We start from the raw sequence: 14,968 nt of genomic DNA on the forward strand, positions 1-14,968 counted from the left end.
GATGGAAACTAGTGAAAACGAAGAAAACGATGACAAAACGACGAAAACAACGACAAAAAGACGATTTCTTACAAAAAGATTGTCGTTTTTTGTCGTTGTCGTCAATACGGGTACCCTGCCGCAAAAGCCATTGCTAGAGCTTTGGTTAATGTCACTACTAACAAAAAATATAGCTGGCAGATTGTCAGAAAATAGCCGCAATAGCTTCGTAGATCTGCAATCTCAAAAAGACAGACCAAAGAAAAAAGTCTTTCCATTGAAGGCTTAGATGTTATCTTTTGATTAAGTTATTGCTTCCTCTATCAGCTGCTTTTAAGTAACCTTCATTTAGAGTGACACATTCACTTGACCTTATCTCTTTGAATTAAAGAAAAGTCAACTTCAAAGTGAGGAAGCCTTTTTTGACTTTCGAACAAAGATGACTTCAGCCTTTTCTGTCCTTGAACATTTCCAAAAAAAACATAGCTGGCAGATTGCCAGAAAAGAGCCGCAATAGATTCGTAGATCTGCAGTCTAAAAAAACAAAAAAAGACAGACAAAAAAATTTGTCTTTTCATTGAAGGCTGATCTGTTATATTTTGATTAAAAATCTGTATAAGTTATTGCTGCCTCTATTAGCTGACCTCAAATAACCTTCAATTAGAATGACACACACCCATTTGACCTTATTTCTTTGAATTAAAGTAAATAAAAGTCAATTTCAAATTGAGGAAGTCATTTTTGAGAGTGAAGTAAGTCACGTGAGACCAAAAATTTAATCACGCTAATGAACAAAAAACTCGCTCCACTAAGAGCGACAAATGACCTAACGCACGCTTTTTAGTTGAAATTGCATGAACGAATGAACAAAAAGTGGCTGTGACGTCATATGGTGATAACAAAAATCTTGACGACGAAAAAACATAGCAGGACAAGTCCTGACGTACAATTGAAAGTATTTTCCTTGACTAAACAAAAAAATAGACCTAGAACGGACTATGAGTGAGTTTGGGAAAATCAATTGTGAAAAAAAAAATCACACGAAAAATGAAAAAAAGACAGAAAATCAATGTCAAAATTCTGCGTGTGAACAAAAAACCACTAGCCAGAAAGCGAACTTTTTTCAAATGCCGTTTTCCCACTCTTTAAAAATTAGAGCGAAAAAATTTCACGCCACAAAAACACTCGCTTTTTTGCTCCATTTCTTGTTTGGGCGTGACCAAAATCAATACTCCAACATCAATACCCCAGATATCGCTGTGCTGCTATTAATTATCAAAAAATTGGGCTTGATCACTACTTTTTAAACCTGATCGTACAAGAAGTCATTGTTTCAATTTCAAGCGTCCCATTTTTTCAAAATTTGTGTGTACTATCACACTCGATTTCGAACTTAATCAGTTCTGCGGTCACTTTTGATGTTGTCTCGCAGTAATCAAGTTGATGAAATTGATATAAAGTAAACAATCAACTCCCCTTGAAACTCCCCGCCAGTGTTTTATTTTGCCCTCCAGTTACAAATTATGTTTTGTAATACGGCACGTCACTATTTATAACGTCACTATGTATGTATTTATCACATACAGAATAGACCCAAAAAAGTTTTCACTTTCGCGGATGCCCAGGTCGAGGTGTCACCGCCATTCAACGCAAAATTATGTAAGATATGCGGAAATTTTTGTAAGATAAGAGGTGAATGCGGTGAAATTACATAAATCAGGCGGTGAATGCGGTGAAAAAACTTTATCGCCTGGTAGCACTGAGATTACATAATTTCGCCGCGGAATTTAGCGCTGAAATTACATAAATTCACCGCTTCGAAAAAAATGTCCAAATTATCTAAGATAAGCGGTGAATGCGGTGAAATTACATAAATTCACCGCTCAACTTAGTGGTGAACTTACATAAATTCACCGCTTAGAAAAAATTGTTACAGATGTTTGAGATCAGCAAAGATTGCGGTGAAATTAATGGTGAGTGTGAGAGGAATTGTTAGATTTGCCTTCCCACTAAAACTACCCCTACATCTTTTTGACACTTTTTTTCTAAGCGGTGAATTTATATAATTTCGCCACTAGAGTAAGCGGTGAAATTACAAAAATTTACCACATTTCACCGCTAAAATATGTAATTTCACCGCTAAAAATTGCAAATCTTACAAAAATTCACCGCGTTTGTTTTGCAGAAAGTAGAGTGAATTCGATTTATATTCAAACAAAAATAAAAGAATTTAGTGAGAGATGGCGCAGTGGAAGAAGAAGAGGATGACATGCAGGAGGTGAGAGGTTCGGACCCTTGTAAGGGCGGTGAAATTATATATTTTAGCGGTGAATTGTGGTGAATTTTTGTAAGATCACCGCTTAGTCTAGCGGTGAACTTACATAATTTCACCGCATTTCACCGCTAAATTACGTACGAAATTTGCGGTGAAAAAACTAATTTTTCACCGCTTGTCTTACATATTTTTGCATTTTTTTCTCGACCCGGGTATTTAATCATGGGAAATATTCCCAAAAGACAGCACATCTTTGGCAAAGATGATTTAAGGTCTGTAATTGATCCAATATAAATAACCTCATAGTTTGCTCCCTGAGTGTGACGCAACAGAGCTTGCACTTTGGAAGTAGAAATGATTTCGTTTGGCGAACAAGAAGGGCGTAACGAAATAGAAAAAGAAAAAAAACACACAAATGAAATTAACTCTAAGAAAAATAACGTACTAACGTCGGAAGATTTGCTCAGGAACTACCAGTGGGAGCTATTATCAATTGCAGCCTGCTTCAGTCGGGGGAGAAGGGCATATGTTGACTGATAATTTCACTAGGCGCTTCAAATGACGTCATTAAAGATTTTTGTATACCACTATTACTATTTAAAGTAAAAATGACACCATTTTCGTTGCGACTTTCATTTGACTCTTAATAGTAAACTTTAGCCATTTAAGTTGCTTGAAACTTTCAATGAGAGAAAAAATGAAATCACAGTAAACTCAAAGACTGAACATCGAAAAGGCTAACCAGTCGAGTAAAAAATTTGAATAAAAATTAGACACATGTTTTCAATAACTGCCCCAAACATTGTTCAAGAGCATTAAAAACAAGTTGATGAAAAATATTGTTGGGAAATTTGCAGATTTTCAATGTTTCAATGAGTTTCAATTGAAGTATTGAATCTCAAAACGGTACAAATTTGAATTTTTAATTCTCGAGGCAACCTTATTCATAAAATAAAGCTAATCACTAAATTTGAAATCTTATTTTTTCCTAGTTTACAAACTGGTGTTTTTTTAAAAAAAACTGTATGTTTTTTTTTGTTTCAAAGATTGTTCATGTTTTTCACCTACGTGGAGCAAATTTTAAAACTACGGCAAAAAATTTTGATCCTAACGTCAAATTGTTATTCATTACAACCATTTTTTTCCCGATGTTTTCTGTCGAGAATCACAATAACAATTATCGGTTAAAATAGAGTTTACTATCTTGACATTTTTTTGCGTTCGAGCAAACAATTTTTTTGTTCTAGAAAAGTGTTTTACCGCTTTGAATTCACCAAATATTATGCCATTTAATGAAGAAGCCGAACTTCTTTAAAAAAAATTAGAGACTTTTCAGTGTTAAAATGAATGTGTGCCTTTTTTTCCTAATTGAAAATTATGTTTGATAAAGATTAAGCATAATGAAAGCTTTTTTCTCAATATATTGACAATACAAAAGTTTGAGAGCTTTGTTTGAACATCCAATGCCAAGCTCAGAGTCGTCTTATTTCAGACTTTCCCGATAGAGCCTAGACAACTTTATATGGTTGCGGGAATATAACAATGAAAAGAAGCGCGAACAGTAGCTATATCCAACTTTGAACTCTCTTTCGAACTATATTTTTGGATCAAATTGTTTAATTCGGTGATGTATCGGCTCTTTTCTGTTATTGCCCCCCCCCCCCCCCCCCCCCCCCCCACGTCCATTTGCACCCCCACTTGTAGCATGTTATAGCATATTGGTTGCATTTCATACAGTTACATATACAATTTACAAACGGCATTTACAATTTAATTATGCAGCGAAGTTTTGGAATTAAGACGTATACGGTAATTGAACTTTTGCTTATAATGTAAACAGACAAAGAATAATGCGTATTTTTAATATTTTTGGGCTCTTCTTTCACAGGAATAGCTTTATGGCACTAATTTTTTTTTGACAACCGGAAACAAAAATTCACCCATTCGTCTGCCGGTACCGGCAATTTATTATAACAAAAATAAGGGATCTCTAAGGACCAAAAAAGTACATATTTGGGGGGTGCAAACATACGCAGGCTATATAAGGCTGGGGGACAATAACTGAAAAGAGCCTAATATTGTTGAACAAGTTTTTGAAAGTTGTGTTTTAGGCAACAGAAATGAGACGAACCAATTTGCAAATATTTCCAGCAGTATTTCGAGCAATATTCCGAGTTATATTTCTTTCATAAACAAATATAATTAAATTGTTATACAGAGACAAGTCCAGGAAGCACAACAACCTTTCTCACAAAACAAAGATTATTTATCCACACAGAATCACTTAAATAAGAGCGGAAGGAACTGGAATCTATGGAAGGCGGAATGGATGTTCATGCTACGGGAGAATTCAATTTTCAAAGGGGGATCTTACTATCAAATATCAATAAGAAAAATTTCAAATAACCTTGACTTGGTTTGTTTTCACGCAGAGAATTAAGAAATTTGCAAGAATCATTAGACAATTTTATTGAGCATCTTCGCGGGTTGCTCATCATACAAAGTTTTTACTAGTCATACTAGGTCATATGATCCCTAGTAATCATAATAGGTCGTGTATGATTTGTATGATTTCTTGGTACCCATACAAAAATCACACAAAAAACAAACTTTAATCGTAAAATTATAATAATTATTAATAGCCGCGAAGCGATAGCGGCTATTATTGGGGACATCGTGGTTTTTTATTACAATTCAAAGAATTTGAATTGTATTGGGGCGCTGTCTTTTTACGACTCGAAGAGGAGTATTGGTTTTTTTTTTACAGGAAGTAGATTTGTTCACGCGGCATTTTGACCTAAAAGCGAAAGTGAGAAAAGCTGTCTTGATGAACAGATTTTCGCTAAGCGAGAGAAGTTTTTTGATCATGCGCTGCGTTTAGTGAATGACTTTTTGACTTTAAAAAGTAGTTTTTGACTGAATTGCACATATAGATAACCGTTTTTAGCCGTTTTTTCGTCTAAGTGGCCCAATTTTTTTGCTTTTAATTTGGTTTCTTGTAGAAATAAATTTAATTCGATACTATATTGAAATGTCAACCTCGGAAATTGATACCACAGTGTTTTGCAGAGCCTGAAAATGCGTTTCAAGTTAAAAATTGACACATAATTCTTGATTTTTTAGTTAATTTTTAGCTTTTTTAATAATAATTTTTTCGTTTTTGGATCATTTAACCGTCTTTTTTTCAAAAATCAGTTAATATTGCAACTTCTCTTTGATAATTCCTATACTCAACGCCTCTTTCTACCTCGATGTAATTTTGTTTCATAAAATTGTACATATGCTAATCCGATTTTGGTAGTTTTTTTCCGATTTTCGTCAGTTTTTCGTTTGTATTTTGGTTGTAATTGCTAGAAATAGTTTTTTTGTGCAACATGAGGGACTTTAATTTCGTTTCAATAAAAATTCATTAATTTTTGGCGTTAAGTTTTGAAAAAACAGTTAAAACTTTTTCATAAATGCAGTCTTAACTTAAAAGTTCTTTGACCATTTTTTTGCAAAATGTTTCAATGTTTCGTTTTTATGAATTCTGCTTTTTCCTGCTCTTTGTTCTCTTCAGGAGGATAGATCTTTGTATCGGATGACTAGTTATCTTTTCTATGTCTTGAATGCTGAACAATGAAATGTATTCGTTTTTCTTGAGTTTTTTAAATTGACTTTCAACTTTCAAAAATCAAGAATGACTTTTTGTTACGGTGTTCATTACATTGTGCCCATATTATTATTCTAGTTAGTATCATTCTAGTTTTGTCCTGGTACCTACATTTATTTTCGGTATATTGAGTTTTTCAGTTGTAAAAAATCAATGATTTCAGCTTTTTCTTAGATTTTCGTCATTTCTTTGGTTGGCAATTGATTTCATTCAACATAAGGCAGTACTGAGAGTTTGATAGCACGTTTTTTCCAAAATTTCCACTTCTGAGTAATTACTACAGCTTTCTTCCGGCCTTGGTATTAATTAAAACGATTTTTTGCCTTTGAATATTCTGCTGCTTATGTCTTTTCTATGATCAATTTTTTTTTGATTTAGTATGAAATCATGTTGTCTAGCTTATGTACAAGAAGGAACAGGTGTATGTTGTTTTCTGTCTTAATCGCAGTGATTAGAAGTTTAATTATAGGTGTTTTCTGATTCTTAAATTTGAGCTTTCTTTTTTGAAAAGATTAAAATTAGTTTCTAAGATTATTATCTGCCGTTTTCTTTCACGATCTTTTTCAGATTAGAATATTGAATTATTTGAGGGCTATTGATAACCTTGTCAGCTTTTTCAGACTATCAGGTTTTTGACCAACTTAATTGTTTTGGATTTTTTAACGTTACCAAACGTTTTCAATAATATAAAGTTTTGCTGCATTTTGTATCTCTTGTTGACAGTGGTTTAAGTTTCACCAATTTCAGAGCAGACCTGGGGAGGTAGTGAGTTAATGGTTTAATACAAAAATTAGTGGCTTCCGTTGCAATTACGGTTTTGTTAGTGAAGTTCTGACGCTTCGAGTCGCTTCCGGCTATGTTTTTTTTTAAGATCTGTTCACACATTTTCATGATTTTTGAAGTCAAATTGGAGTCGTGATTTTCGTCACGCCGAAACAGGAAATGGAGCGAAAAAGCGAGTGGTTTTGCGGCGTGAATTTTTTTCGCTCTAATTATAAAGTAGAGTGCGAAAACGGTGTTTGAACAAAAATTCGGTTTCTCGGTAGTGGTTTTTTGTTCACATGCGTCAATTTCACTCTGATTTTTACTGTTTTTTCGATTTTTTGGATCGGATTTTTTTCTAAATGGTTTTCCCAATCTATTCGCAGCTCATTCTAGGCCTAGTTTTTTGATTGAATTAAAATTTCATTTCTCGCTAGTGGTTTTTTGTTCATATGCGGCATTTTGACAGTGATTTTTTGTGTTTTTTCTTATTTTTTGATCTGATTTTTTATAAAATGGTTTTCTCAATTCACTCATAGTCCATTCTAGGTCTAGTTTTTCTGTTTAGTCAATGAAAATTCTTTGAATTGTACGTCAGGACTTGTCCTGCTATGTTTTTTAAATTCGTCGTCTCCATCGATGATTCTTACGACCTGACTTCTTGGAATTGACTTTTTTCAATGACTTCAGCGACTTCTACTGCTTTGCCGTTAAAATTTGTGTACGTGGCGTCATTTCTGCTTTTAGGTCAATTGGGTGACTTACCTCACTCAAAAAAGTGACTTCTGAACTCACTTATGGAACTTTAAATTTTAAGAACATTCACTAGTTAAAGATCAATAATAGTGTGCATCTAAGTAGTGCCAAACTTATATGCCCTAATTCTTGAGTTTTTGACGATCTATTCTGTCTCGGCCTCCTCCAGTGTTTTACGCCCCCAGTTACAAATTATATGTTGTTATATAGCACGTTACTATGTAAGAAAATAGCACGTGCGCCTTGGGGGGGGGCAGAATAAATCTGTCTTTGATTTCGAATATCAATTTTGAAATGCTCTTTTATGGCTTTTTCCTATAGACCGTTTGTGTCAAAAAAGGCAGTCAGATTCTAACCAAAAAAGTCTAGTTGTCTATTAAAGGACTGGTGGTCGATATGTCTAACTTATTTCTTTAGTTGTTTCAATTCATGGAAGGCCACAAGCGTCTATCGCGGCTATTTTCCGGCAATCTGCCGGCTATGTTTATTAATTGTTCCGATTATACATTCGTTCAGCAAATATACAAATATACATCAGAACTAAATTTGCTGAGAACATTTTCCATAGTTCCTCAGAAACTGTGCTTTGCGTTTTAGTATTGAGGCTGTCGATTCTGTAATTCAAACTTTAACTGTAACTGTAATATTTATGGAATTTTATTGAGATATATATTAATCGTTGAACCGACTATACATAAGAGTTCACTCTATCCTTTTCATGACTGCAGAAAATTAAACTTGTTACTGGCAAGCAATCATATTAATCAGTCTGTGACGTTTTGGTACTAATTGGTTTAGTAACTATTAACAAAGAGTCGTTCTCTTTTCTGTTGAATTTTGTTGAGAGGTACTTATCGGACGTTTTTTTGAAAAACTAGAGCCCTCAGTTTTACTAGGGGAAGACAAGGATGCAGACTGTTGCAGTCATCTCCGTTATCAATGGTAATTACGAGAAAATATGAGAACAGATTCCGGTAATCTTAGTGCGAAATGCGTGAAACTTGCGTATAATGACCATAGTCTCTAAACCGTTTATGACTCTCGAAGATATTGCATTTCACAATAACTGAAATTAAGGTATGACCTGTAAGTCCCAGTGTTAACCACTGTCCACATCTCATTGCAAAAAGCACTTTTAAGCGAGCATATACACTCGGCATGTCGCGGTTTTCCACACGCATGTATTAAAATCAAGAAAGCAAGCACACGCGAATAAGTCCGACACGATCCATTTTTGGTATAAACGTCGGTAGTTTCCGCATTTCACAGTTTGCGAGAACTAGCAACGACTCTAAATGTTACTAATCCTCAAGTCTCGTCTCTCTTTTCCGAACGTTTGATGTCGGCGGCTCCCACTCTTTGTGAACTATTTTTCAGAGAAGTTTTATTTTAACTGAGGGATTTTAAAGAAATTATCAAGTCAGATTAATTAATAACCAAAACGTAACAATTTAAAAATAGAAAAATTAGTAACCGAAACCTAACCACAGAGATGACCAATAAATGGTACAGATCCGTGAGAATACTGGCGACACGATTTGGGGGATTAGTTGCCAATATTCGCAGTGCTATTGAAGCTACAATGCGCATCAAGGGAAGTAACGATTATAGCGACGAAAGAACGGGAACTTGGTAAGAGATTTTCGCAGGGTCGCCAATCTCGGCAAAATGGCTAAAACGCTAAAAACTAACGAAATTCTCTGTATTTTTCCAAATCCCTTAATTCGCCTATTGCATATCTTCATGAATAGCCAGTAAACGTGTCATGAACCCAATTGGAATCCCTTTGTTACCAAATATCCCCCTCTGCCATCAAATTTAGAGACTTTCTGCTGCTTTATCATGAAAAAAACACTTTCGGTTCAAAAACTTCTAATCCAAGCCAAAATGACCTATTGTTGAAATGTTGAGACGGTTATCATAATTCAAATATTTGACATTTTCGGAAACAAATTCTATTTGCTCTCCGTGTGTTTCTCGGAATAAAATAACAAAACGGAATTTTTAGATCAATGAGAGTTTAGTCCTTCACTTTTCGAATTTCTGTGGGAATGTTTGTGAGTCCCAAAATCTGGTTTTCAATAATTTAATGCCATCATACCTTTGATAATGTTATATGCATAGTTGACATCATAATTATCAAAAAGCATGTCTGTACTCGCTATGTAATGTAAACCACAACCAATCAGGTTTTGAGAAACAGAATATTTTTTTAAGAAAAAATGGCATTTGGACAGTTCGATTTATTTGCTAGTTACCAATTGAAATTGAAAAGAAGTTGAGGCCATTATGTCATGCTTAAGATTACTTGATATCCAATCTCTTGCCTATCATTTGATGCTACTTTTGCCTACGTAATCTATGATCAAAAATTTTGAAACTAAAGCAATTACGACTAAAAAAAAATCTCAAAAACAATTATATTCATTACAACTGCTTTCTGGGAGATATTTTACTGTATCTTGGGTAATGTAATTTTCAGTTTTCATTGAGCTGGTATAGGCACACAAACAACGTTTTCATTTCTCTTTTGATTTTGTTGACCCCTTGTAAGCCATATTGTAGAACCCAGTAAACAACCAAAACAGGGTCAACCCATAAACTGTAACCGTGCAAGAATAGATCAAACTGATGTGTGACATCTCACCCACAAAAAGTCTCTTCAAGAAACAAAACCCGGCCATTGACGACCCAACCACAAACTGAATCAACTGCAGGGTTGTGATATACTTTTTCCACCATAAATGGGGGGCTAAGTTTGGGAATGACGATAGGAAATAGTAAAAGTACATGAAAAAGTGCATGGGGGCGTTGAGTTGTATGGAAATGTGGTAAAACCCGCATGGGTGGTAAAAAATAGCCAACCATCCGAGGAAAATAACCGAAGTGTGATGAAAAACGTGCAAGAATGTCAATTGCCTCCATTTTCCTCGAATTATGATGAAAACTGTGTCAAAAATATCCACTAATTTGCTTATATAAAACAGGTAACAAGTGTAAGTTTGTCTCTCGACGTACCATTTATCGGAATTCGAATCTATTTCCATGCTTTGACAAACATCGCCGGTCGTAACTAACGTTTTGAGGTAAGTCGTAGCTGCTAAACACGAAATATAACCTGAGAAAATAACCTGAAAGATATTGTAGGCTCGCAAAACCCATTTTCCTTCGGCCACAATTGGCTTGGCGTTGCGTTTCGCCATGCTGAAACCCCAGTAACACAGAGACGCGTACCCAATTAGCATAATTGCCATTTGGTATCGCTGGATAAAGACACTAGCTTCGCTCGGAGGAAACTGTTTGGTGTAGTACTTGCTGTAGTCATTTTGAATTTCGGCTAGGAGAGACGCCATTTTTGGTTTTAAATTGAAGCAAGTTCTGATGAACGGTGAAGTTCTAAACAAACAAGCGTCTAGCTGACGAAAAAAGGGCTGATTTGCACGTTCTCTGAGAGAAAAATTAACATTCAGTATGAAAAACAATAAGCGCTAAATCAGCTGAAAAACACAATTCTAAAAATGAAGAAAACAATTAGTGAAAATAAACACACTGATGGAAAAAGTTCAACAACCCGGGTCGAGATTTTTCACGAAAATTATGTACGAATGGCGCTGACAAGCGCTCAAAGATATATTTTTCAGCGGATAATTATGTAAGATTTATCCGCTGAAAAATATATCTTGCTGAATTTTCAACACATTTCTTACAAAGTTTCAGCACGTTTCAACACAATAAGCGGTAAATATAGAAGATTTATCCGCCGAAAATATTTTTTTTTCAGCGCTTATCAGTGCATTTCTTACATATAGTTGAGTTTTTTCACCATCTATCATACATAATTTCAGCGCTTTCCGTACACATTTTTGGCACTTTCAGCACTTATCTTATATATGCTCATGTGTTTCTTGAGTTTTTTTTCTAGTTCTGTACATACAAAAGCAGCTCCAGAGCAAAAATAAACAGCAGTGCACTAGAGCAGTCCAACTTAAAAACAGTTGAAAATCTGCCAAAAGACTCAAAAAATTTTGTCAATGCTTAAGATAAGGCAGTTATCGCAGCTGGATTATATAACCAATTTACCTGATTGAATGAAACCAGGCAATTTAAACATAATTGTCTTCTTCTGGCTAGATAAGGTTAAAATACGGCGATTTTCAGATGTTCTTTTTTCAAAAATATGAGTTATCATTAAAAAAACATGCAACGCAGATTTTTGATTGGTCAATGAATCTACAAAATTACAAAAGATGAAGAACCGTAAATACTGACTACGATATTGGCAAAAGTGAGCAATCAAATTGCACGTAAAATTTTGTGTAAGAAATGTGCTGAAAGCGCTGAAATTCTCTTTGAAGTGCTGAAATCATATAAGAATTGTGCTGATTTTTGAAGTGTTTTATTTATGTAAGGAATGTGTTGAAAGAAGTGCTCAGGTTTTGTAAGAAAGGTATTGAATTTATATAAGGAATGTGCTGAAAGCGGTGAAATTCTCCGTTTTTCAGAAGCGCTGAAATAAGCAAGAATTTTGCTGAATTTTTGAAATGTTGACTTTATACAAGGAATGTGTTGAAAGATGTGCTGAATTTTTGTAGGAATTGTGCTGAAATGTGCTGAAATTGCTGAATGCGGGACTTTTTGAAGTGCCGAATTTTTGCAAGAGAAGTTCTGAAAAATGTGCCAAAATTGTGTATGATTTGCGTTGACCAGTGATGAAAAAAATTTTATTCAGCATATTCAGCTTTTAAAACTAAACTTTCAGCACATTCAGCATAATCATTACAAAATTTCAGCGAATTCAGCGCATTTCTTTCCAAATTTTCCGCTCACACCCACTCACATCTCGACCCGGGAACTAGAAAATTTTTTTGAAAAGTGGATTAATAATGGTCGAAGAAATGAACATAAATTAACAGCTCCCAAACTAACAGCTCCCAACTTATAAATTAAAAGCTCCCAAAAATACTGATCTGGAAAAGCTCAGTTTTGCTTCCTCGATTGTATCTGTTTTTAAGTGCTAGTTTTGCTTTAACAGCAAACAAGGTAATGCACTATGGTGCATAATTAATCAAACAAAGAAATTATTGAGATTTGGAACTTCCAAAAAAGTTTTTAAACAAAAAAATTATAAATCTTTGCTGCTTTAACGCTTAGAACAAAACATTGAAAACCATTAAAAGATAGTTGATTGAATTTCCCATGGTTTTTCCATCGCCTCGGTTGAACATTTTTGGTGATCATACAAGGAACATATTGGGTTCCATTAGAGACATACTAATTTTCGTTGAAAGGTGTTGCAATGGTTAGTAGGAATCATATATGATCTTTTTATGGTTATTGAGAACCCTATATGATCTTTCTATGCTTGCTCAAATTTGGAAAAATTTAAGGCAAGCTATTGTAATTGTTGAGCTTGCTCTTTTGTTGGAAACTGAAATCAAAAGAACACTAAAAGGCGATCAAGACTTGAATCAAGCTTGCCAAGTCTTAGCCAAGACTTTACTGAAAATTTACCAAGATTGAAGACTTGATTCAAATCATGATAAAACTTATGACTCGAGTCAAGACGTGACAAGTCTAAAGAGTGACATCATCAGCGCTGTGAAAGGGTTCTAATAGAATTTTCAGAGAACCAATGGTGATTTAGACGCCCAGTCTAGGTATAAATCAAAAAACGAGCATTTTAATCAAAATAATTTACCTGGAAATGTCGACTATTTTAACGCTGCATGTTTAAATATAAGAGATGTACGCGCGTGTGGACAAAAGTTACAAAAATATGTCAATTTTACTTAAAAATGGAAATATCCACTTCCATTATCGAAGAAGGCCACGGATGAAGTAGCTTAAAATGAAGCAGAAATATTCAGACATTGGTTTTAAGGCTCAAATTGGTTTTTATTCGTTGTAATTTTTTGTCCACTCTTACAGCATGTAACTTCTCCAATTTATTAACAGTATGTCATTTGGACATAAATCGAAGCCTAATGGATTTTGATAAAAGTTTGTGTCGTAATTAGTCAGTAAAAACATCAAGAACTCGTATTTTTAGCAGTTTTGTTTTAAATTAAAGAATAGCTTTTTTAAGGCGAGAATATTGATGGAGTATCAGAAAACGCGACAAGCATAGAAGCCCCCAAAAAAAACCCAGATGCCCCGAAATGAAAAAAGAATTAGTTTTGTGGCCTAAAATGAAGCTGAGGAAAAACACGGCAGTTCTCAAAATTACCCAGGTTTTGGTCCAGACCCAAATTGAGCTATGATCAGACCCAATCGAGCGCACACTCCAGTGTTCCGAGACCGAGATTACAGGGTCTGGAAAGCGGTTCGAGCGCACAATAGTCTGGACCATGGTCTGATTTCGGTCTGATCAGAGGTCAATTCGGTCTAGAAGCTCTGATCATAGTCTTTTTAGTCTGGACCATGGTGTGGGTTTGGTCTGATCAGAGGTCAATTCAGTCTGCATAGTCTGATCATAGCTCAATTCGGGTCTGGACCTAAACCTGGGTAAATAAATTTGTAGTGTTGGTCCAAAAACTGCAACACAATACGATAGAAAGAGACTGATTTTTTAAAAATAACTTACTTTTCAGACTTTCTAGCTATACGGTGGAACGAATTTGGTGGACGAAGTTCACGGTGGAACGCATTTGTTCACGTGAGAGGGCAATTACGTGAACAAATATAGGTAATGCAAAATCAACGCGTGTATGGCCAACGCGTGTAAGCTGTAAGGGAAAGGGTGAATACTGTTCTGAAGGCTCAGTAAATGTTATGGTCTGTTTTTATTAGTTCACGTGTTGATAATATGTGTGTGCTCCTTTTTCCTTCTTTCCATTTATCAGTTCGTGTGCATCGGTTAACGTGGAGAAGAAAAGCACCAATTTAAACACTATAGATATACTAGAGCATTGAGGGTGTGGGGGTGAGTTGAGAGAGAGTTTTTAATTGAGCCTTTTCTGTTATTTGGTTCTTTGTTTCTTTCCTGACTAGAAAAGCCAATAGCAAAAACATGAACATACCAGTGCCCTATAGATTTGTTCAGTTAAACTGAAAGAAAAAAAATTACTATTATTTAAACTTACCTTTAAGATTGGCTTACTGAAGATTTTATGGGTGTATTATGGGTTTAATTTCAAATCCCAAACATAAATATGAACTTCTCAATGAAGTACGACCTTTGAACGTAAGCGAAACTAAGCTGAAATTTAGCTGAAATTATGTTTCATATTACTCATCGCAAGAATATGAAAGAGCTAAAGCTAATAACAGTGTCGGACATTCTTAGTAGTTCGTAAACAAAGTGAAAGTGTGCATCAATCATAACAATAAATTATAATGCTTATAGAATAGATAGATAGATAGATCATAGTACTATATTTTAGCTTAATCGAAAGTTCATGTAAGTTCATAAAGTTATTTAAATATTGCTCTAATTGATCATAACAACTTAATTGAAGCGTAACTCAGTTTGAGTAGAGTGCGTGATCTTTGCATATATGTGATTCTAGCGCAGGGATTATAGGCTATTATGACTTTTGGAATGG

The 14,968-nt window shown here is 34.7% G+C and overlaps 2 protein-coding genes across 5 annotated transcripts in view; one reads left to right on the forward strand and one right to left on the reverse strand.

Moving 5' to 3' along the window:
• The window catches only part of LOC142337267 (neurogenic locus notch homolog protein 1-like), a 30,522-nt gene extending 25,856 nt beyond the window's left edge, over positions 1 to 4,666 (forward strand). Inside the window, exon 7 of the mRNA XM_075386424.1 lies at positions 4,366 to 4,666. The gene's annotated coding sequence lies outside the window, so the exon portion shown is untranslated. The remainder of the gene's footprint in view (positions 1 to 4,365) is intronic.
• A 5,161-nt stretch (positions 4,667 to 9,827) lies between these two features.
• On the reverse strand, positions 9,828 to 14,737 carry LOC142337268 (very long chain fatty acid elongase F-like). 4 transcript variants are annotated; one of them, XM_075386425.1, is made up of 2 exons: positions 14,507 to 14,737; positions 9,828 to 10,820 (listed from the first exon to the last, which is right to left on the reverse strand). In XM_075386425.1, the coding sequence occupies exon 2, from the start codon at positions 10,775 to 10,777 to the stop codon at positions 9,944 to 9,946; it is 834 nt and encodes a 277-aa protein (XP_075242540.1). In that variant the 5' UTR covers positions 10,778 to 10,820; positions 14,507 to 14,737; the 3' UTR covers positions 9,828 to 9,943. The 4 variants fall into 4 exon arrangements, with proteins under 4 accessions (XP_075242540.1, XP_075242541.1, XP_075242543.1 ...); XM_075386426.1 differs by lacking the exon at positions 14,507 to 14,737 and adding an exon at positions 14,008 to 14,329; XM_075386428.1 differs by lacking the exon at positions 14,507 to 14,737 and adding an exon at positions 13,925 to 13,953.
• Positions 14,738 to 14,968: the final 231 nt, after the last annotated feature.

Source organism: Convolutriloba macropyga, chromosome 3 (assembly GCF_964194025.1).
Source record: "Convolutriloba macropyga chromosome 3, txConMacr16.3, whole genome shotgun sequence".
Taxonomy (NCBI): domain Eukaryota; kingdom Metazoa; phylum Xenacoelomorpha; order Acoela; family Convolutidae; genus Convolutriloba; species Convolutriloba macropyga.